We start from the raw sequence: 24,765 nt of genomic DNA, 5'->3' as shown, positions 1-24,765 counted from the left end.
AACTTTGACAACATCGAAAGACAAACAACAAAGATCGAAGAATGTAAATCATTTTCAGTATTTGCAATGCTTTTGTTTTTGCAATCAAACACCACCAAGTATAGCAAAGCCCCAAACACAAACATGCACAGATGTGTCTTCCCATGCTTCCTCAAAAACTACTGTTAAACCGGTTCTGTGTGCTTCCCATTCAAAGCCGTAGGTGTTTTGCATTGTGTATATTTGGCCTGTGTTTCTATGTGTTGGGGGAGAGTGGGAGTTGATAGGTTAGAGTGTGTGCAGAGGCAGCCACAGGTGTGAATGCCATGTGACTGAGGTCAAGAAGGGTAAAGTGAGAGTGTTCAGCTGTCTGCTTGGATCACTATGAAAGAGGAGTATGTTGGGAAGGTACCAAGCAACAGTGTATAGTGAGCCTAGCAACAAACAGTGCTAGCAACACAACATTAAATGTGTTTGTGTGTGTTTTCATTGGGCATTTAGCTGCTTCTCTGATCCAGAGTGACTTATAGTGAGCACAGTGAGACGCTTTTGCAGATGCAGGCATAAAACCTGCAGGATAGGTTTTACATTTCGTGTCTCACCCAGCGTGTGTACATGTGTTCAAACTCGTCAAGGCAGTTATCACATCTGAAAACATCTTTATTTCATTTTTTTTTTTTTTTACAGTGTATTGCTCCATTTCGCAATAGTGCAAAATTCAATATTTTAAAGTTCCTCATAAATAACAAACATATAATAAATTAACAATTATCACCACATTGAACAAAAAAAAAAAAGCTACAGTCACTTTGAAATTGCACAAATGGATTTTGTATTTACAGTTTCGATCAGCAGAATGGAGGCCAAAGTCTTATGTGGTTTTTGTGCGCCTTTCTCTTAAAAAGTCTGGCCCTTACTCACAGCGACTTCACGGAATAACAGCATCTCCATAAGACCATCACAGCCCCTATTCTACTGGGTCCGCTCGAACAAAATGAAAGGTAGTTATAGATAAACGGAACCGGATCAACAAAATCCTTCAAAAAAAAAGGAAGAAAAAAAAAAAAAAAGGCAACTTCTCAGAAGTTTGGAATAGTATCACTGCGCTACACATGATCTGAACTGAACCCGGGTATCAACTGAGTCAAGAAGACTCAAAGTAATCCATTTATTTTAGACAATGCAAGTTCAGCGGTGACACTCTCGAGTCACCTACTACACATGCTATAGCCAGTGTATTTGTAGTTAATTATACAGTTGTTTCTCTAGTTCAACTTTGTTGCAACAGAGTTGGATCCATTTCAACAATGAGGTAATATAACAAGACACCACACTTGATTATGTATGGAAGGAAATATGACAGCACCAAGTGTCAACAGCGTTACTCATATTAGTGTCAAGTGTTGGTATACAGTAGGTAAACTTTAATGTCATCTTTAACTGTGTCCCAAGGATTTTATCCTTAAAAATAATTGACAAGTGTAGGATTTAAGACAATATAGAGGCCTCTTCTTTGACTGGTCAATATGTTTGCGAGCATCTAAAAGCCTTTTGCACAAATGTAGCGGACATAAGGTTTCATGTGAGATCATGCTCGTGGCAGTGAAGAAACATTAAGAAATGTAAATGAAATGCTGCATATCAAAATGCAACAATCTCTCTTAACCAACTCCAAATGCACACAAACCAAACCTCTCTCACACTTAGACATTCTCTTTGTCATTTCTATTGACGATATGCACATCACACACCTGAATAAATATATTAAAAACACTCTTAAATAGGCATAGGTTCTGATCTGTTTCCTTCTCTAAGCATCTTTAAAACAGAATATATTATCATTTTTATAAATACATATAGTTCAACATAATTCTTCTCTCTGTGTTTATATAAAAAAAAAAAGATCTAAACTCGTATACAGTTCTGAGGGCCTCACTTCTCTCTGTGTCCATGCTGTCTTTGCAGTGTGGGAAGGGTTTATAACATTGCCTGTTACTGCCACCTAGCGTGGCATAGCAGCACTACAACATTTTATCCTCCTGTTGGGAGTCAATGCCAATACGTAAACATGCACGGTATACCCAGTCAAAAGCTACATTCCAAAAGTAAAATCATTCGGGTATTTTTTTGTACATTATTGCAAAAAATCCTGACATCAAAAGAAAAAATATTGCAGAGGACGACAACATCAAACCAAAAACATTTACATCGCACATGACAGAATTAAGTGTCCACCACGTTTCACGATGAGTGTGTCAAACACTGGAGCGGTGGGGGAGGGGGGATAGAGGAGCTCGAGGAAAGATCGGTCGTTGTTAACACATCCAGGAACATCTTTGTATTCATGAAGAGAGTGAGAGCTGGTAGAGCTGTACAGCGGCGTTTAAAGGCATCCAGACCAGATACAGTGCAGTCCAGGATTAATGGCAAACTTGGTAAAGTTTTACTTGGTAAAGGCCAGATTGGTTTGACCCTAAAATTGAAAAAGAATCTTGGTGGGAATCATGTGGTTCTTGTGATTTATAGTTGGTGTGGAACATGTCTTTAGAGATTACAGGGTGCTGCACATTAACAACTTTTTTTTACTTGCCTCAATTTTTACATTATGTTTTACATTTTTTTTTTAAACCAAGAGTGTCACTAATTCTGAAGGGTACTGTATATTAACGAAGCCAGGAGCCTTATCCACACCTTCCTTCCTTCTCTTCTCCCCCCTCCACCCTTTTTACCTGTCCTCCTCCCGTCCTCCTCAAACCGAGCAGTTGCGTCTCTTCCCAGAGCCAGCCTGGGCCGTAGCAGCAGAGGCTGAGGTCAGCCAAGCGGTGACCCCGTGTCAAAGGCTTGTGGAGGAAACCGAGAGGGTGGGTGAGGAGGGCGGCGGGAAGTTCAGCAGCTCCAACACGGCCACGCCAACGCTGCTGCGCCGCGTGAACATGCAGGATGCCGCCACCCATTTGTTGCTGCGCGGGTTGTACTTCTCGATGGAGTTGAGACTGGAGCTGCCGTCGTTGCCTCCAACTGCGTATAACCAGCCGTCCATCGCCACCAGGTCATGGGTGCTCCTGGACGGAGAGAAAATAAATCTAATTTAGTAAATAAATTCTACTTGTATTGTACCGCCATATTTATAACATAGCGGTTGCTTTCCATCCCCTGCGGCTGGCTTGCCAAAAGCGTGGTATTGCAATATTGCGGACATTGCAACAGCCCTAGATGGGACAATAAGTGATATATTTTAATTTAAAAATTGCGCTTATAGTAAATAATAATGTAACTAATAATGAAAACATTGGTGAGTTCCTTTTGTGCCACACAAAATTTTAAAAAGTGCCAAAATTGTAGCCCAATGATACCAAACATATTCTGCCTACTGCAGCTTTAATGGTTTGTTGGGGCAATAAAAAGAGACAACAGATCTTTTTCTGCAATCAAATTTGATTTAGTCCGAAAAATGTTTTGAGTGTTAATTTTCACAAGTTCCAGACATTATCACGATGATATAGTGAAAGTATTTTGGCCAAGATGATTATTCTACAGTATTTTCATATTGCCGATAGACAGTGATAGATTAGTGGTCAATACAGTGCGATGTTTTGGACCGTGTAAATGGAGCCTCTCAGCAACTGGATAAGAAAAGCACTCAAAGCCACACAGCTGATTAACACATGGGTTATTCATGGGGCTGCGTAGTCAACTGTTGTCAGGTTTCCCTGCTCCTACAGTACACCGACTGTGCGTGTAGGGCCCAGGGGAACAAGCGAATCTGCTGATGCGTCCTCAAATCCAAGACGGCTACATCTCTAATTCTCCCTCTCTGATGCCGATCTTGTATCGATACAATGCTGCGAGTGTGTGCATGCTCGCCTGCTTTGATAATCACCCACAGGACAAGTTTTATCTCCTAAGAAATCAGAAAGAGCCGACTAAAAATAGGTCACTTGATGTTTATGCCTTGAGAAGATTTAGGCAGTAAGAAAGACATCCAAATGCCCCAAATCCTACGCCTTCAAGAGTAAAGACTTTCCACAGAGCAAAAATAATCGCAGCAGGGGTTCCCGATTGACAAGCTCCATACAGACAGGTTTGTTCTTTCAAAAGAGATTTTATCTTCTACTTAGTTTAAGGCAAAACTAGGGGCTACCACAGTGTTTTCACAAAACAGGATGGCTAAGTTAAGAAGCCTAAAAGGAAGCTGGGAGGCCTTAACAAAAATGTTGAGTGCATTTGAGGCCAATGCATTTCATTATTTCATTATTTCATTACTGTGAGCTGAACCTGCGCCATTGGAATAGTAGAACTGGGTCCTCCCGGTGGATCAGTTGGCTAAGGTGTGTCTCATCTAATTACATTCCCTGGATCCATCCCAGGTCCTTTGTCATAATGTCGTCTCCTCTCCCGTCTTTTCCCTCTCTCTCTCTCTCTCTCTCTACTCTACAGTATCTTTTTACTGATCAAAATAAAGCAGTCTTGAAATGAGTAATGTAACTGTAAAACGTATCCTCATACAACTGTTGGTATGATATCTTACGAAATGTTTTTCCGTGCGTTTTCCTACGAATGTCCATAAATACGTGACGCACGTGTCAATTACTGCTCCTGTCTTTTTCAAAATAAACTTCCGTCTTCACAGGAAACAGCCTAGTTTTAGGCAACAAAACTACTTAGTTAGGTTTAGGAAAATATGGTGGTTTTGGTTAAAATTACTCCCAAAGTGGCGTAATTTAATTACGGATGTTACGTGACAAATAAATCAACATTGACTTCTGGTTTCATACAGGTCACAAACATCAGTCTCCTGGGCGAAAGTCTGATGTTTTTTAACCGTACGCTGCGTTTGTTGCTTTTTATACTTCACGATTACGTGAATTACATACAAATTGATTTTGTGGGATTTATACAAATTACAGCGCATTACTTTTTGTAGGTATAGCTACGAACATATTTCACGTATGTGGTACTGAAATGGGGCCTGCTCATTTTCTTAGGTATTTAAACTTAGTAAACGGCATCTCTAGCTTTGTGATATTATAGTAAGGAATACATTTGGCTGCAAGCTGCTTCCTCTCTTGCTCTGGTGGCTCTCGTCCCTGATCTTCCAGGTCAAACATTTATCTCTGCAGAGCTTGTGTTTCCGATGCAGTTTTACTCTCTCATGTTTAAAGTGACTTACGACAGTTACATATTTTGTATTCGCCACATTGTTCACGGTTGGTAGAGCTGATTTCACTTCTTTCCTAATCATACTATGACTGTTTTGAAAGACATACTTCTTTTGTCACTGGACCTGGACTTGACCAGTCTGTTTGTACTAATCACGGTTATAATAGTTTTGAATTTCCAATTAGTTTTTATTTTATTTTAGTTTTGACTTTCCAATTTAATTTTAGTTTTTGCAGTTCCAGTTTTTCCAGAAAGGTTTAGATTTTATATATTTAGTTTTAGTGTGTTTTTGTTAGGGCCAGCTATAATGTCTCAGAAGTAGCTATGAATACTTACAAAATACATGGTTGGAGAACTGTGTAGGAATGGCCATAATGTTTAATGTTTGCAGGCCGTTACACACCTGGGGCGTGACGAATAAGCGACACAAAAATATATATCTATTATTATATGTCTAGAGCCTTTATTGTGAAAGGTAAGAATGGAAGTAGTGGATCTGGTCTGCGCTGCCTTTGTCAAGGTTGAAAGGAGTAATAAAGTTTGCCGTCCTGTTCGGACTATGGAGCCTCCGTGTGGTTGTTTTATAAATAAAGGTGCAACTCAACCGGTTCCGGTGTGTAAAGGCCTTTGTGCTACTTTTTGCGGCAAAGCGCCATCTCCCGGAAGGTCAAGTCCGTTCAATTTCTGTGCTTCAGTGTCACCAGATTTGACAGAAATTCCTACGGTCTCCTTTTTCGGTAGTGATGTAGTTCAAAAACTAAAACTAAAATTAATTTACGTTTCTTTTTATTTTATTTTTATAAGTTTTATAAACTGGCAATATCGTTTCAGTTTAGTTTTTCTTAAAGGATATAGTTTTTGTTTAGTTTCAGTTTGCTTTCACTGCTTATTTTCATTTTAGTTCTAGTTTTAGTTTAATATAATCACCCTGTTATTAATATGAGTGCTGGGTGCAGGCTAACCTTCGTATGTTCATAGCGGCCACTCCCTCCCAGGTGTTGGCCTTGGGGTTGAACCGCTCCACAGAGTTCAGGCAGCTGGTGCCGTCGTTGCCCCCGGCGACATACAGCATGCCGTCCAGCACGGCCACCCCGGCACTGCTGCGCCGACTCAGCATGTTGGCGATCGCTGTCCACGTGTTGCTCTGTTCATTACAGCAAGACACTGAGCGTCGGTCACATGTTCACAGACACATCCGTAGTGTTTTGTCTCCACATTCAAGTCGATCCCGGCAACAGACACTTTGATGATAAACTGAACAGCATGCCGTTTACCTGCGGGTCATATTTCTCCACTGTTGCGAGATGTGAGGAGCTGTCATAACCTCCCACTGCATACAAGCTGCCATCTGGAAGGGAAAAGGGAGTAAACGCTCAGAATGTAAATATTAGCAGTCGAATACCAAGGTAGTAACTCCCTCTTGATATCAGACATTAAAATGCAGACAGTGAAACATAAACACACAGTAGAACAGCATGTTCATGATATGAGGATTACTGGCAAGTTCCTACCCAGAGTTGCTACCCGGACGTATCTCCTACGGGTGCTCATGGCAGCAATCGAGGTCCATGTACTGGTCAGAGGGTCGTAACGCTCTGCACTGAAAGAGGAGAACAAGACTTACTTGTATTCGCTGTAGTGACACTGAGAGGCCGCCCTATTTAGATAAACGTCTCTATGCTTTGCCCGAATGCATCCGTAGATCGGCACATCTGTTTTTGAGCCGCACGTTTCTGCAAAAACCTCTGAGAATCGCCCTCCACCTTCACCCACCCACTTATAAGTAGTTTCACAGTCTTTGTTGTAGCTGCTCTTCCTTTTCTTTGTGGTAGTTTCCATCATATTCCGCCTAAATCTGCACAGCTTGTGACTTTTGCGGTGACACGCAATGTTTCCCCGTTGGGCGTAACGTAGCGAAGACGGTGAAATGTTGCACATGCACTTGACCCACGTGTGCGCAGTTTGATTGACAGTAAACACAGTGCCATGATGACAGCCTTCCCTGCTTTCTTCACAGCCAATTGGATAAAAGCCAGAATTTAGAAAAGCGTCTGTCCTGCAGTGGTTTGACTCTTGAAAACTAGAGCTAATAAAACTGTGTGACATCGTCCCAATATGTGGGACAAGGGATAAAAATGCTGTGCAGTCCCTCGTAAAGTGGGACACCTGGTCGCACTAGACCGATGCTGTGTCTCAATTTGCGTACTTACACTTACTATTTTGAGTGCAGAAGTGCGTTCACACTGAGAAGTATGGCAGAATGCAGTGCTCTGTATGTACCCGGATGTTGTACTCAAAACAGTCAAAACGTTGAGTGTGGAACGCTGGACATTTCTCACCCTCAACGGTCGCCTTCTTTGCTACGTAACGGAAGGGGAGAGGCCACCAGCCTATTTCAAACTTGTGAAAATGGCGGGCGAGGAAGCTGCAGCAGTTGCGATTTTAATGGTGAACACTAAACTATATAAATTTAAGTTATACATGTGTTTTTTTCACTATGTACCACTGTACTGTAGTCGGATAGAAGCCATTATTGGGTTCATTTATCCTTCTGAATTGAATTTCTGCCGATACGGCGTGATGTCCGTGGCTGACAATCACAAGCGGATTTACCGAGTTTCCAGTGAGTGCACAACAGTCGTGTGCGATTTGAGACAACAGTACCCTGTCGAAATTCATGCCCTACACAAGTAAGTACACAGTGTGCACAGTGTACTAACGGAACTATCCGGATTGAGACACAGCTTTGGCCTAGAAAACAGCATCATGACAAACAAAAAAGCAGCAATAAGATACAACAATGTAGTAAATGAAGCTTAAAAGTATCTGATCTGAGTATCAGGATGTTCAGCGTTCGTCACCAACAGTTAGTCTGTGCGTACCTATTGAGGCAGGAAGCTCCATCATAACCTCCAGCAGCATATAGCAGGCCATGCAGGACCGCTACACCCAAACAGCTCCGCCGTGTCCCCATGGAAACCTCCGGTTGCCAGGAGTTAGTGATAGGGTCGTAGGACTCCACGGTTGCGAGGTCTGAGGTGCCATCGTACCTGAGGAGACGTGGATATAGATTAATCAAAAAAGGCTTTTTGATGATTAAATTACCTCTGAAAAAAAATGCAATAAATGGCAACAGTAAAAGAGTTAAGTTAAAGAGGCCTTTTACATACATTTACATTACAGGGAAGCTCTTAACAGCTTATCAGGGGCACAGGGATGAAGCCGTTATTTTTTGCATAACCATCCCTCAGGATTATTTTACTTTATGTAAATCGTCCACATATTCCGTCTGCCAGAGTTCCCTCTTTATAAAAGTCAGGTTAAGTTCACATCATACAACGTAGTGATTGAGTAAGAGACGAGATGGTGGGTCAACTAGTTTTGCATCAAAGGTCAACTCTATAGTTCTCATCGCTCACCCTCCAACGGCATAAAGTCTGTTCCCGATGGCCGCCACGCCCACCCGTGCCCGCCGAGTGGACATGGACGCCACCATGTGCCAGCGATCAGTCCTAGTGTCGTACGCCTCGCAGTCTCCGTGGATGGCAAACAGGCTGCCGCCACCTGCACACACACACACACACACACAAACACACAATATGGTGAGAAAAATGCTTTGACGTCAAACTGTAAAGTAAATATGAAAATCTAATATTATAAAAGAACACGGTGGTTTTGGCCAGGGTTTCAGAGGAATTTTTCCAAGTTGCCGGGTTCACTCCTGGATTCAGTGCGGGATCCAGTTACAGTCTTCACTAATGGCTTAGTTTTTAGGTTTAAGACCAAACAACGACCTGTAGTTGTATTTATATGGTTTAGTTTAGAGATGTGGAGCCGTGCAAGGCATTAGCAACAAAACATTAACTAAATTACATATCACAATATTTTATTTTAAACTATACAAAACTAAAGGAGAGTTATATGATCTCTAAATAAAAGAAACCAATACTGATCTGGATCAAATAGAAATCCAGGAAATGGCATTCATTGTTAATTTCATTCAGCTTTAACAGTCCAAGCAGGAGTTCAAACAAATGTTTCACTTTACTGAATGCAAGACAAATGCAGACAATATCTCGTCTCATATAATTATATTAGGGCTGTCAATTGATTAAAATATTTAATCGCGATTAATCGCATGATTGTCCATAGTTAATCGTGATTATTCGTTCAAAATGTACCTTTAAGGGAGATTTGTCAAGTGTTTAATACTCTTATCAACATGGGAGTGGACAAATATGTTTTCTTTATGCAAATGTATGTATATATTTATTATTGGAAATCAACTAACAATGACAGATATTGTCCAGAAACCCTCACAGGTACTGCATTTAGCATAAAAAATATGCTCAAATCATAACATGGCAAACTGCAGCCCAACAGGAAACAACAGCTGTCAGTGTGTCAGTGTGCTGACTTGACTATGACTTGCCCCAAACTGCATGTGATTATCATAAAGTGGGCATGTCTGTAAAGGGGAGACTCGTGGGTACCCATAGAACCCATTTTCCCTCACATATCTGGAGGTCAGAGGTCAAGGGACCCCTTTGAAAATGCCCATGACAGTTTTTCATTAGTTTTTCTAGTTTAATATGATATACCAGTATCTTCACTGTAGCTTTAAAACTGAGCCCGCTACAACCTAAAAATTGCAAGTTGCGTTAATGTGTTAGAGAAATTAGTGGCGTTAAAACTAATTTGCATTAAGACGTTATCGCGTTAACTTTGACAGCCCTAAATGATGTCAGTATTTTTATCTCCCAGCTGTAGAAATGCAGATGTTTGCAGTGACGTCAGAAGCTAAAGTTAATTGAAGTGTGGCCTAAGTGTACCCTAATGGGTACCTTCAGGGGCACACTGACCAACGGCGAAGAGCACGGGGCTGGCGCCCTCACAGCGTCGCGGGCGCGTCCGGCTGTTGCTGAGGACTCCCCTCTGCTCGGGCATCAGGTGGTACTTGAGAGCCTCGATCAGGAGGTCCTTGCACTCCGAGTGGTGCCGCACCAGCAGCTCCGTGTCCACGTTGCTCATCAGAAAGTCTCGCCTCAGCAGCGGCAGCCGCACGCACTTCATCAGCTAACGGAGGCGGAGAGATGGTGGGTGGGGAGTTAGGGTCAGGAGAGTTTTTTTTGTTTTTTTTAAAGTCAAACTAAAAAAACATTGGGCCTCGTACAAGAACCCCTCGTACGAACAGATTTGTTCTTAAGTGGCTCGTATGAGTGATTTAGGAGAACTTGTCACATTCACCAATCTTCTCGTATTTTGAATTTTCTCTTAGGTACGAACACAATTTACGAGTGGTGCAATTTGATGGATTGTATATTTCATTACATTGAAGCAATTTTGAGTTTGAAAGTCCTATATAAATTACACTTCATAATTAGGTTGACATTATCCTGTTTGACTCTGCAATTTGAATTATAATATAATAATAAATGTATTCATATCGCCCAACGATAACATCATTAGTTTAAATTAGCCATTGATGCTGTTTGTATAACACTTCAATATCAATATGAACGTCTCAAACTGCAAAACGACTTAAGTTGTGCACTAATTTAAGGTTAATTTGTCTCAGTATATAATAGGGTCAACAGGAAGTGTAACCAGGCGGGTCATGGCTGATTTACTTCTTTTGGAAGACAACGTGCTGATATATTGGCAAAGACAGATGAATGGTGCAGGACACGTACTGTAGCCTTATATGGTATCATTGCGGTATTAATTACGCTAATTCACAATTCTCATGTACGTTCGTTCATTTACGCACAGGTGGCATTCACCAATACGGGTGTAAGAAAATTAAAAAAAAATATTGAATATCGCAATATTATGTTTTGTGATACTGTATCAATATTTAATTAGTAGTTTGCATGCAAAGATGAACTCCGTCAATACTTTATTTCACTGGCAAAGAGATGCGTCCTCTCAGTGTATGTGTCCTCTCAAAGTAGTGCTATGATGTTGGATGTTACAGGGATGAATGCAAATGCAGATCCTACTGTTCTGCTTGCATAAAAAGTCAACTTTTCTTTACTCAGATTTTATGCATATGGTGGTGTGTTCTTTAAACTATGACAGTTTTCTGAAAACAGATTTTAAAAATCGCAATACATCGCAATATATTGAATCGTAACCCCTGTATCATGATACGTATCGTATCGCCAGATTATTGCCAATACACAGCTCTATTCACCATGTTCACGCAGATCATTTACACAATTATCTGAAGTTAGGAACATTAACTGAAACTGACGTGGCGCACCTGTACGGGCTCGCGGTACGAAAAAATGTAAGAGAAAGTTAAGACAAGAATACAAGAATGTTCTTGCACCAGGCCCGTTATGTGTTGAGAAATAAGATAAGTTAAGAAAGACGTACCCAAGGTACATGTTGCCTGCGTCCATCTATGTCATGTTTCACCCAGCTCAACACGGCGCGGTACACTTCCTCTTCAGATGGCACGTTGAGGTTGTCGCTGGAGATCAAATCCAGCACCTGGTTGGACCCGACAGAGCAGATAGGCAGAGACATTTCATATCATCATTTACAAGAGCAACTTCCTCAAATTCAAACTCAAACAGTTTTAAACTTTGATTCAACCGTGACCATCAGAAAAGCACTTGTAGAAGAAGCATTAAAAGCTCCCTGAACAAAAACATGTCGACACAGGAAGTAAATTGCGTTGGCAAAGAGAAAGACCGTACTAGTTCCTGCACATTGTACCTCACTTTGCCTCTGTTTCAAATTGCATATTTTTACTTTTACAGTAGCACATGCTGCAGCTGCCCTTACAAAGTATGTACTGTTGCATGCAGTATGCATACAATTGGGACATACTGTACAACTTCATGATAACATTACGTCTTGACCCTCTTGCTCATATATCCGCTGTGCAGAGGATTGTGGGTCAGAATAGCCAGAAAAGCATGCTGGCTTGCATACTGCAAAATGCGACCGGATGTCGTAGGACATCCTGGTATTTTTGACACACTGCATTTGTGATATACTATGTATTAGGACATACTAAATCGTTTTCTGGCATACTAAACAGTATGGTAGTATGGCTACTGTAACGCCCAGTTCGTCTGCTGAACTGTTGCCTCTCTTCGCTCTCCTTTGATTTGTTGTACTTAATCTAGGGCTGCACGATTATGGCCAAAATGATAATCACGATTGTTTTTGATCTATATTGAGATCACGATTATTCATTGGTTTTAACGACAACATATTTTCTTATTGCTCTTTCACATTAATATAAACATAGCACTGCTTTCACTTCCATGCTGTGCTACATTCCTGATAATGTGCAAATTAGTGCTGCATGATGTTGGAAAAAACTGACATTGCAATATTTTTTTTCTGCAATATGAAAAAATAGAGGAATATTCACCTTATTTTTTTGCTAGCTACATTTTAAAGTTAAATGCATCAATCTGGTGCACTTTGAGAGCAAAATTAGCAACATTAAGAGGCTAGATAAACAATGTTATGCTCTCAATTTAATCATAAACACATTGGTTGTATAGATAATATCTATCCCCAAAAGTGAAGCTAAAACATCTGGATCGCCAACTGGTGGTTGGCTGTTAGTTTAGGAAGCGCTTGATTTATGCAGCAGAGTTTTCTATGAGCGGACCGCGCATTTTAAACGTCAATATCGCAGTCGGTCATGTTCATTTAATTGTGGGAAGCTAAAATCGTGATTAATATTAATATCCGATTAATTATGCAGCTGTAACTTAATCCAGACTGATATTTAAAGGGGTGGACAGCGCTCTGTTTTGTCTGACTCATCAAACAACATCACTCAACTCAATATAAAGCAATCATTTCAGGCGCCATTTTAACATTCACCCACAAATATTTGTGTTTTTTTGTTAAGGTCAGCATCTGTGTGTGTAGTAGTGCTGTGATATATTTAAGTTACCACTGTGTGTGTGTGTGTGTGGCACAACGAGTGCTGCAGTCTGAGTGGCTGGCTGGCACTGTTCCCAGATCAGCCCAGAGCTGGCGGGGCTGGGTGGGGCCAGAGAAGCCAGCTGCTGCAGCTGTCTTGCCGGCCAGATCAGGGCAACAGTTATCAGCCTCCCAGGAACAGCCTGCACTAATCCACAGTCACACAGAGAAATACTGCTACTGCTGCTACTGCTGCTACTGCTGCTACTGCTGCTACTGCCCCGCCCTGCAGTCTCCCTTACCTCTGCATGTGCACACTGCATCACATTAACGAGTGTATTAAGTGTCCGTGTAGTATGGCAGCGGGAATGAGGGATGTGTGAATGGCTGTGTCAAGATGTCTTTACACACAGTAATTAGGATGCATCCAATCCTTCGTTGTCTTTATAATGTCATGCATGTGACGCTACATCAGCGAAGCAGCAGACTAGTCACAACTCTGCCATGCCTTGCCACTTCCTTCACAGGACATGGGAAGAAATATGGGGCATATTTCACAGCTCAGTGAGCTCAGAGTCCTTCAGAGCAGCTAGTACATGAATCCAGATCTGATGCAGATTTATGACGGACACACAGAACAGAGCAGCTGCAGACGGAACGGGATGCTGAGCCAAAGGAAATAGAGAGAAACAAAGACAAGAAAATGGTCTATTTTTAATCTGCCTTTATGCAGCTTAACTTTCACTGTTTTAATGGACAGGGCTGCCCACACAGACTCAGGGCTTTGAAGGCCACAGACGGAGAGAGTGAAGCGCAATCTCTTCAGTGCAGTGGGGTTTGTTCCTTAGAGAGGCGAGATAGTAATAGGAAAGTGATGCTTCTTTTCACTGCAACTTTAAGTCATTGCCACCTGGCGAGGCTGAATGAGGCATTTGTTTGAAACAGACACCAGTTCATATTCATTTATTATGCCTTTCCATTTAAAAAAGATATTGCGATATTAGAGGGAATGATAATTTTTACGTCATTATTCTCATTTTCATTGGAAAACATTATGGTGTGATTTTTGCAGGGATCTGTACCAAACAAAGATGTTTTCTAGAGTCTGTAGAATATGATGTGTAGACCAGGACATCTCTGCAGCACGACAGTATTTAATTTAAAATGGTATCTTGACACACATCTTTAACAAATATTGCGATTTCTTCCTCATCCTGCGATTTGAAAGTTGCAGTGGGGCCATGTTGCGATTTCGATAAAATTTCGATTGTGCAGCCCTCTAAGACACTTTTCCATTGGCACTTTCGGTCTCGTCGAGTCAAACCATGCCGCCAAAGTGCGCCCAACCTGCCTTCAAGCGGGTTGCGGTGACGTCACGCAGACCACGGCCATCCCCAGCGGCCCTCCCCTCTCCCCCTCAAACAAGCGTGTGTTGCGAGCAGATTGCGAGCGAGACTCAACTCTGTTCAGGAGACGTTTTTAAAAGTCCCCGTGTGTTCAGCTCTCAGTACTTTTGTAGCTTCTAACTGAATACCTGTGGTTTGATGTTTAGTTTTTCTCCTGTGTCTCCAGCAGCAAAAATAACAAGGGGACTTTTATTGTGAAGAACACAGGAAATGAAATGTGTTTATCCATCGTTTTACAGACGCTCCTTTGACCTCTACACACACACACCTTCAAGCGGGTAGCTCTGTTGTAATGGAAATGCTGACGTGCCGAGTCAAATAGAATCGAGCCAAGCAAGCACATGTGTATTGAAAAACCTTATTGGTGGTGTGTGCCTTGCTAAAGGGCACTTCGGCCATTCATCTTGCTTGTCCGGGAATCAAACTAGCAACCTTCTAACCACAGCAGCCCCGCTTGATGGCGAATACTGATTTAGAAAGCCTGAATATTACCTAAATTTCCAAAAACGTTGGCTGAAAATGGTCAGAGTAAACCAAAAATGAAACCCTCGTTGATACCTCAGAGAAGTAAGAAAATTGCAAACTAACAATTTAAAATCTCAACATAAATGGGAAGAATCTTGGGGCCCATTTCTACAACATTTGGACTCAGTTTGACAGCATTTGTATTCATATATTGATTGTTTTGTTTTCCTTTTCTCTGTTCTGTTTTTGAATACTCCCATTATGGACGGTTTGCATTTAACAATCACATTTGTTTTGTCCTTGACGCGCGGTTTAGATCATTTTCTCTTAGTTATTTGTATCACTCCTCCCCGGGTGTTGGGTTGGGTTTTGATTTTTGTTTGGTTTATATGTTGTCATCAAAATTTGTCATTAAAAATAATATACAAAAAAAAAAAAAAAAACGGTGCAGCAGCTGTGGAAAATGTCACTGGCTTTGCCTAATTACCACTTCCAGGACAGGAGCCACTGCGCTGCCACTGCTGATGAACAGTCTGGCTAAGTTGACGTGCCAGAGAAAGTGGCGGCACAGTGGACTGACAAAACCACAAGAGACAGTGATTGATGCAGCTATCTGAGGAAGAAGAGAGGTCGTCCTAATGAATGTTAAAAACACAACGGCATGCTTGTGGCCACTTCGCTTCAGGAGCCTCTACTGTGAAAAACATACACAGGCAGAGATGCTCATATTAGTGAGGAAACATAATGCAGGAACTAAATCAACTGCTTCTTCGTGTTACTGTATGTTTATTTATGATGTTTTCTTTGGCATATTTCTAAGAAATTGGGTGGATCAATCAAGTTGAGCCGATGAAGTGTAATGAACAGCAAATTGTGAACCCAAAAGTCAATAATTGTCTGTCATGTATTCATAATGAATGATAGTTTACAGTAATGTGACTTCCACCAGTTGTCTCAAAGTAAACAGCGACTTGGCCTGATCAGGAGTATTCTACTTTTACACCCATTTCAAGAGCTGCAACGATTAATCAATTAGTTGTCAACTATTAAAATAATCTGCAAATATTTTAATAATCGATTTGAGTATTTTTTTTTAAGAAAAGAAAGTCAAAATTCTCCGATTCAAGCTTCTTAAATGTGAATATTTTCTGCTTTCTTTACTCCTCTATGACAGTAAACTGATTATCTTTGGACAAAACAAGACATTTGAGGACGTCATCTTGGACTTTGGGAAACACTGATCGACATTTTTCACCATTTTATAGACCAAACAACTAATCGATTAATCAAGAGAATAATTAACTGATTAATCGACAATGAAAATAATAATTAGTTGCACCCTACCTTGTTCCCCATGGTGACTGAATATAACAACGCTGATAAATCTCATAATAAGCAAATGAAAAACTGAGGAAGCAATTACCAGCAGACAGATCTACCAACAACTGTTTCCCACTATGAATATGCCACCGCTCAAACAGCGTCCTTTAAAAGCATCAGTCGGCGGAAGACACAGCAGGAGACAGGAAAAAAAAAAAAAGCATAGCCCCCTACCGATTTCAGCGGCAGCAGCATGAACTCCTCCGTCTTGGACACCTCCACAAAGTGCTGCAGGACATACTTGTGGGCCGACTTGAGCAGGTCGCTGCAGGAGTGCGTGTCGGCGAAGCCTCGGATTCCCAGGCAGTTGGAGGGGTCCAGCTGGCTGAGGAGGAACTTACAGCAGGCGTCCCGCACCCCGTTGAGCTGCAGCAGGCTGGCTGCTGGGAGCAACGTCTAGGAAGAGCGCAAATTACAGGTGGACATACACTTGATGAATGGGGTCAAATTAACATTCCTTATCTATAAATCTGAAATATTTTGCCCCTTACCTGCACGTTGCCTTCCCCGACCACAATCTCCGCTGTGTAGGCGTACTGGACCAGCTGCTCCAAGGCCTGACAGTCGATGTCATGAAGGGTCACGTGGGTCTGCCGGCTCTCCGACATCTCATCTGCGTGACCGCACACAACGAGCGCTGTTAAATATTTCCTGAGTTATAACCAGAAAAACTCCGGCTGATATAATTGCCTCCCTGTTCAATCATGCTGACACATGGCAGTTCCTAATGTATACAGCGATGCTGCCAAAAGTCAAAAGTTCATCTGTTCCTGTCCATTTAATCTGTTGTGGAGCTAAATTCTTGAATCTCTACACAGACTTGCTCAACGTGGGTGTTCCTGCAGAACTCTGTGTCAGGAGGATGCTGCACATTAACTGTCAAATCTCTTATTACTTAGAAGTAAGGCTGTCAATAGATTCAAATATTTAATAATAATTAATCTCACATTTTGTATTTGTTCAAATGCACCTTAAAGGGAGATTCGTCAAGTATTTAATACTCTTATCAACATGGGAGTGGACAAATATGCTACTTTATGCAAATGTATGTATATATTTATGATTGTAAATCAATTATCAACACAAAACAATGACACATATTGTCCAGAAACCCTCACAGGTACTGCATTTAGCATAAAAAGATATGCTCAAATCATAACATGGCAAACTGCAGCCCAACAGGCAACGACAGCTGTTAGTGTGTCAGTGTGCTGACTTGACTATGACTTGACCCCAAACTGCATGTGATTATCATAAAGTGGGCATGTCTGTAAAGGGGAGACTCGTGGGTACCCATAGAACCCATTTACATTCACATATCTGGAGGTCAGAGGTCAAGGGACCCCTTTGAAAATGGCCATGACAGTTTTTCCTCGCAAAATTCATTAGGTTTTGTAGTTTCATATGATACCAGTATCTTCACTCTAGCTTTAAAACTGAGCCCGCTACAACCTAAAAATCCCATGTTTATTATCACGTACACAATACCTGCAGGAGAGCTGTGATTCTGCTGTTAGGATGACCACGACAGATCTGCAGATTCCGTTAAAATGAGCTAATTAGTGACCAGGGTCAGCCGAGATGGAAGCCAAGCAGCTGAGTCTGAAGGCGAGACAACTGACCGTCTGGAGACACATTGTGCTCTCACAAAGGTTGAGCGTCGGGCGGAAATGTGAGACTCGCACACACACCTTGTCTGACCACCTGTGCCCCAGACAGGAAGCGGGGGAAGGAAGCGATGATGCTGAAGGGATGCGATGGCATTCACTGCCCACGCGAGTTGTTGTTTGTTTTCATCAAACTCTGAGCAAAAATGATGCACAGTTTGATGATGTCAGGGCTTAAAGTGTGCATGCAATATGCTGGGCTTCGTGGATTTCAGGGATAAATGGTGCCTTCAAAATGGGCTCGCATTTGCCGTGTTCACGAGAAGAGTCCATATGAACGCCCCCCTCTTGTTCACGAGTTGTGACGTGTTTGTTGACGTTGTCTGAAATGGTAGAGGCCATGGAAGTTCATTTTTACGGCATATAGTAAATGAATATATTGTAATTTTAGTTGTATATTGTAATAAGTCTGTGGAAAATGTTGATATTCCCAACGGCCTCATCTTTTATTATGCCTTTGCATTTCCTGCATTATGTTACCCACTTGCTAGCTTGCTAAATTGTTAGCCTCTGTGGCTTCTAGACTTGCTTAGCAGCGGTGTTCTAACAACGTAACCACTTGAACGCCACACATATCATGTACACGACTTCCCATGTTGTAAACACAAGCTCACGAGTTTCAAAAAGCAAACAGCAAAGCAAAGACAGGCACAGTTGGACAATGTGGACTGAACTTACTGGTAAACATGGCGTGGAAGTAGGGGCTGCAGGACGCCAGCACCACTTTGTGCGCCTTGATTTCTTTGTTGGAGACATGGAGCACGATGTCGCACAGCAGGCCGCGCTGTCGCATCCTGTTCATGGACACGAAGGAGTCGTGGTAGTGGCGCTTCGAGTTGTGCGAGATGCTGTGGCCGTCGCGGTTGAGCAGCTGCATGCCCCCCTCCATCATGGTGCCTGATGTGGCGGTCGCGGGCTCGTGCCTGGGCCGCACTCTGGGCAACTGAAAAACATGCAGAAAACAAGTCAGTTAATAACTAACAATGTCTTTAACTTATAAAAATGACTTTTTTGTTGCACCTGGGAGAGCTCAGTTGATCTGCTGGGAGGCAGGTGTTATGACAGGTGTCCTGAGCGATCATTGTACCTGCTGTTTCTGTAATAGTACCCATCCTGACAGCGATGACAGGAAGCCTACCAGCATGACGGAAACCTCAGTACAATAACAAAGAGTAGTAGGTTGGATGGCCTGATTATTTGACATTCAGTGTCAAGACTGATTAAATCTCATTATGACAATAGAGAGTCAAGAGACAGACATTATGACTTAAACTGGAACTGGCTTCTCATCTGTTGGACAGTCTTGACTCCTGTCTAGTGAGTTTAATTGCCCCCCCACACAACCACCTCACCCCAGCTGCAGCCTCCGGTAGGTAGGGTGGGAGGAGAGGAGGATGTAGCCCGAGTTAGCCTTTTCCTCTGTACTCTCGTCCGCCCTGCTCTCGGATGGAGAATGCACTTCAGAGCGTTGCATAACCGTCGTCACCGTGCAGCTTAGAAGTTGTTGTCTGATGAATATTTAGGATGCACTAAGGCAAACTACCGGATGAGGTAAACCGGACTGGAGCTAAATTAGAAACAACACAGACTTCAGGAAGAGAATATTTACACTCAAATACACTGAATTTGATGCATGAGTAGAAGCTAAGTGGTTTGAAAGGTATAAAGCCAGGTATGATGGAGGGTTTCTACATTATTAGCCCATGAAATAAGGAATGATTATTATTCATTATTGTTAATACACGGCTGTGTTGAATACTCGATTCTGATTGGTCAATCAGGGCGTTCTGTTATTTCTTTATAACAGACCGTTGCTATGTATAGCAGACCGTTGCTATGGGCGCAGTTCTGATGTCAGACTCCGGCGGACCGTTTTTGTTTCAAAATATTGATTTCTTAAATAAGTAGCCGTGTAATAAGCAGGATAATGTACAGCTAGCGGGTCATTGTTGTGAAAGAATCCCCTTCAGAGCGACGAGAGACCCCTCCGCTCCGGGGATTATTTCACAACAATGACCGGCTCTCTGTACATTATCCCTTACATATTCAACATTATTATTAAGAATTATTCTCAGATGGATATCGCTGTTTGTTGTGTGCAGTTGTGCAGCAGCGACACGGTCCCGGGCACTGAAACGCTGCGCCGCGAAGCTTCGAATATTTCTCACCGAAGCTTCGAAGCCCAAAAAAAAATGTTATTCAGGACAGTCCTATGCTTTAATTTTCATTTTAAATTCATTATTCATGTTTGAGGGTAACAATAACACAAACGTATTAGTCTCATCAATGAAGAATATTGATCAGTTTCAGTTTCAAGGCTGAAACTCAACAACATATTCTGATAAAGTTGAGTTACACATGTCTCTCTCTTTCTCTATTGAGTATATAAATGCATCATAATTATGTTGTCATCTGCTCAGAGGCACTCTTTCAACTAACTACACTGTCCCCACCGAGGAGGAGGACCATCTCAAATGTCACCCCACAGCTGCCTGGCGACTAGCGACCAGGTCCCATTTTTCCAAAACACAAAGGACCACAAAAACACCCACCAACCATGTTCCTCTGTGTGAGAGGGGAACAATCTGCTCACATTGCCCAGGGGAATAACATGAGACAATGCTGCAAACTGAGACATGGAGACACAGGGAGGTTGAGAGGCAGACAACTAGCAGAGTAAAAGCACTTGTCCTGTTCATCATCCCAGGCTCTTTAAACCTTGGCAAAGACTCCTTGATATAAAATAAACATGCACATTCTTGCTGTTTGCACTGTAATTCCCTTTACAGGATGTTGCAAACTGAGACATGGAGGAGACACAGGGAGGTTGAGAACTAACAGAGTAAAAGCACTTGTCCTGTTCATCCCAGGCTCTTTAAACCTTTGCAAAGACTCCTTGATATAAACATGCACAATCTTGCTGTTTGCACTGTAATCCCTTTTGCAAACCAGAAGGATGTTTCTATTCATATATCAGCCTCCTTATGTGCTTTTGAAAGAAACCCCCAACCCCCACTCCCATCTATTTTGAATCACAGCTGCTGCAGCACCAGCAGCAGCAGCAATAAGGGGTTGAGAGAATGAATGTGTCATTTCTTTTACCAGTGGTGGTTGTTGTTGCGGTTATCCTTTAGGACGCAGTGTCGCTTCTTCCTCACAGTGATGGGAGATATAAATCAGCAGCTGTCGCAGTCAGATTGCATTTAAAAATTGGCACCAGTGTGTCTGGACTATCTGTCCATATTCTGACTCAATGCATAGGAAATATGAAGAAAGCCTCTGTGTGTTTCTTGCTGGATGCAGCTGACGTCAATGCAAAAAAAAAAAAAAAAAAGCTGCATGAAAGCTGACATGGTTTTTGTTTAAGGTGGAGCTGGAAATGAAGGAGGTGGAAATATGAAAATAGCATGGCTGTTTATGCTGTTTTAGATTTTATAACGTGGGACGATAGTTTAACGTTATAAATACACTGGATTATATTTGTAAAGCGCAAATGTCAAACGTTTATAATGTTTATTATTTGACAAAACACGGACGACCTTAAGCGCCTCCTTTTGTCTGGTCAGAGTCCGGAAGTGCGTTCGATATATTAATGTAAGCGAGTGTGAAGGGAGGGGTTTGACTTAGAAGCGCCATGATTGGTCAGAGTCCGAACACCCGCCCCTCGCCTCGGTTAGCCCGGTCACCAAATCAAACATACAGCTAACAACACATATGTTCATTAAGAGTTTTTTTTTTTTTTTTTTTAATTGAACAAATTCAAATTTACAAACAACATGGCTCATAGATCATTGCATTAGAGTAAAAGGATAAGGTGCATGCAGAGCAAAAAGAGATAAAATATGTAAAATTATACATGAAAATAATAATAAATTAAATTAAAGGTCCGATATTGTGCTCATTTTCAAATTCATACTTGTATTTTGTGTTTCTACTAGAACATGTTTACATGCTGTAATGTTCAAAAAAAGCTTTTTTTCCCCTCATACTGTCAGCCTGAATATGCCTGTATTCACCCTCTGTCTGAAACGCTCCGTTTTAGCGCATTTTGACGGAATTGCAACAGAATTGCGTTGCTAGGCAACAGTTTGGGTCCATGTGTACTTCCTGTCATCTGATGACGTTCACATACACTGCAACCAGTAATAAACTGGGACACATTTAGAATGTTTACGTTTAAAATTGTGTTAAGGGTCTAAATATTGTGTATTTGTGACATCACAAATGGACAGAAATCCTGACAGCTTGTTTCAAATGCAGAGTTTCTGAATACGGACTGTGTGTATTTCCCTGTGGATTGAGTGTTTCGATACTTTCACAGTATTTATATAGGACTTAAGCCTGCTTTATAATAATAAAAAAAATGAAAATCTCACTTTTTTATTATATGGGACCTTTAAGGGCTATAGGGCTGTAACTGTAATTAATATTCTTCTATTATACTAAGAAGTTTCAAAGCATTTTTGTTTTTCATGACTTTAAGGGCTTTTATGTAAGAAAGAAACTCAGAATGAAACACATTAAACCTATAGGTTTCACTTTCATATACTCGGATTTGTGCAAATTAAAATTTTCCAAGAATGAGAATGTTATCCACCAGAAAGTCATCTTTTGTTATTGTCCATGACAAGTCCATAAACACCATAAACAATGTCCTTTTGAGAGAAGTTTTCCAGATGAGAACTTTAGGGAAAAGTCAGTCATGTATATCTGAAGCCATAAAGCTCCAGAATACATACAATGAAAAAATAAATGAGCAGAAGTTTCAGTATCTTCACAAAATACACAGTTATTGGTTTCAATTCCAAATCGTTGTCGCAACAAATCACTGGATGGATACACTGTTTAATATTTTAAAATGGATTTCTTTTGCTTTGGGGTATAGTAGTTATGGGGAATTTTAGATATTTAGTTAGTAACATGTGAACAGTGTTCTTTCTGATAGATTTGTGAAATTGAGTTTCTGCACCAATAAATACCCCACTGTGAAGCCTTAATGTGTCTTAAAAAGACAGTTGCTAACAAGTGGCTAAAAAACTACATAACGTCATCACGCCTCGTTGTTTACTCGCGTTCATGCGACCGTTTTGTAGTTCTTTATAGCCTAACGTTAACTTTTTACCTCTAGTCGGTTGCATTTAACATTTCAAGAATCAAAACAGTTGTGTTAATTTGTGGAGATTATTTTACAGACGTTTGTTTCACAACAGAGTTTTATTTTCTGTTATAATCCCCAAACCAGAGCGATGCTAACTTCCGGGTTGCCCTACAGAAATCCGTCCTCCCTGCAGCGCTTTATGAACAGATTTATAATATTCCTGAAGGTGATAATTGTATTAAAAACTGTGCATTTATCATTCTACTATTAAAATAAAATAAAAGTAGCGTCTTTTTAAGTCATAGTTTATTGATTATGTATGAGCTAACCGGGTTAGCTAACGTTAGCTCTGAGAGACGGAAGGATTTAAAAGCAACACTCACCAGCAGCCGTCGGTCTGACAGCAGAGATTTCTTCCTGTTCGTCAGCTTGCCCAGCTTTGTGGCTTAAACGGGCTATAAACTAAAAAGAAAAACCTCTTTATCTGCTGTCTGTATCTCGTGAATACAGCCGATCATTTCATTTAAACTCACGTGCAGCACCAAAACACCAAAACACTGCTGGCTCTTGTAGGCACAGGTTTGACAGGGATTTATCGAGGTTCCCGTGCTCGCCGACTTTTTTTTTTTTTTTTAAATAAATAAATACATTTAAGTGTTAATAATGCCACATTATTATGCTTTCATTTTCATTTCATTTTTTTTCATTTCAAATTTTATTTCGAACATGTAGAATACAAAAAAATAAAATGAAAAATAAAGAAAAATAATGATCATACCAACACTGGCAAACATCTGTTTATATCATGTTTATTTTTGTTTATAGCTTATTTTGTATATCGTATATTGGTAGAAATTCAATTTTTTTATTCTTATTTTATTCTAACGTTTTTTATCTATTCTTTTGTTATTATACTGTTTAACTTGCACCAACAAAACCAAAGCAAATTCCTAGTGTATACCTCTTACACCTGGCAATAAACACCTTTCTGATTCTGATTCTGATTCTGACAAATGGACAGTCAGAAAGAAGTAGTATTTACATACAATGAAAAGCATAAGAAAAATAAATTGTCAATACTTGATGCCTTGATTTACATGTTCAAAAAGGAGTGAGAAGAAGTATAAACTTATTTAATCCCACCCCTTCTGAATAAGTCAATTATTAATTATTAACCAGCTTCCTTATTGAGCCATACATATACTCTAATTAAATTTTCCTAAATTTGTTTAACTATAATTATTATTATTTATAATTATTCTAACTATAATTATTACCTTAAATCTCTGTCATACAGAAATTAAATTAATTACTGATATAATTATCCTTATCAAAATATAAATTTGTTATCAATCCAGAATACCAATTCATTAGTTATAATATAACTTAATCACAAAACTAATTCATTACTTACATATTTACCCTAATCATATTGACTATTTGTTATTTTTTAATAAATACTACCACGTAAAACACTCAAAGTATGGTGAAAATATTTAGATATGTGTGATAGATAATTCACACGACACCTTCTCACACAAAAATATATCTTATACTGTATATACTGTATATGTTCTTAATATATATGTTCTTAATATGCCCTTGTACAAAGTATTTCCTTTTATAATTATAATTATAATTGTAATATAACTCTAATGTAATATAAATTAATTACTGATATAATTATCCTTCTCAAAATATAATTTTTTTT

At 40.6% G+C, this 24,765-nt stretch overlaps 2 protein-coding genes across 8 annotated transcripts in view; one reads left to right on the top strand and one right to left on the bottom strand.

Moving 5' to 3' along the window:
* noc2l (NOC2-like nucleolar associated transcriptional repressor) overlaps positions 1 to 24,765 on the top strand; it is a 95,771-nt gene that overhangs the window by 43,925 nt on the left and 27,081 nt on the right. The window lies entirely within an intron of this gene.
* On the bottom strand, positions 648 to 23,637 carry klhl17 (kelch-like family member 17). 6 transcript variants are annotated; one of them, XM_037771372.1, is made up of 12 exons: positions 23,438 to 23,637; positions 18,635 to 18,899; positions 16,781 to 16,926; positions 16,464 to 16,685; positions 11,521 to 11,637; positions 9,984 to 10,215; positions 8,559 to 8,703; positions 8,022 to 8,189; positions 6,651 to 6,739; positions 6,414 to 6,487; positions 6,102 to 6,283; positions 648 to 3,041 (listed from the first exon to the last, which is right to left on the bottom strand). In XM_037771372.1, exons 2-12 carry the CDS (start codon positions 18,846 to 18,848, stop codon positions 2,813 to 2,815), a joined length of 1,818 nt encoding a protein of 605 aa, XP_037627300.1. In that variant the 5' UTR covers positions 18,849 to 18,899; positions 23,438 to 23,637; the 3' UTR covers positions 648 to 2,812. The 6 variants fall into 6 exon arrangements, with proteins under 6 accessions (XP_037627300.1, XP_037627303.1, XP_037627304.1 ...); XM_037771375.1 differs by having other exon boundaries at positions 10,002 to 10,215; positions 23,438 to 23,636; XM_037771376.1 differs by having other exon boundaries at positions 16,781 to 16,902; positions 23,438 to 23,636.

The sequence above is a fragment of the Sebastes umbrosus genome, chromosome 6 (genome assembly GCF_015220745.1).
Source record: "Sebastes umbrosus isolate fSebUmb1 chromosome 6, fSebUmb1.pri, whole genome shotgun sequence".
Taxonomy (NCBI): domain Eukaryota; kingdom Metazoa; phylum Chordata; class Actinopteri; order Perciformes; family Sebastidae; genus Sebastes; species Sebastes umbrosus.
The sequence above is the reverse complement of the archived record's forward strand: the minus strand, read 5'-3'. Positions and strand labels throughout refer to the sequence as shown.

Coding starts and splice junctions, on each gene's coding strand:
- klhl17 (XM_037771372.1), bottom strand. CDS start 18,848: ATGATGGAGGGGGGCATGCAGCTGCTCAACCGCGACGGCCACAGCATC. Junction 8,190..8,558: donor AGACTTTATGCCGTTGGAGG/GTGAGCGATGAG, acceptor ACGTCTCCTCAG/GTACGATGGCACCTCAGACC. Junction 6,740..8,021: donor GGAGCTTCCTGCCTCAATAG/GTACGCACAGAC, acceptor CTCCTCTTTCAG/TGCAGAGCGTTACGACCCTC.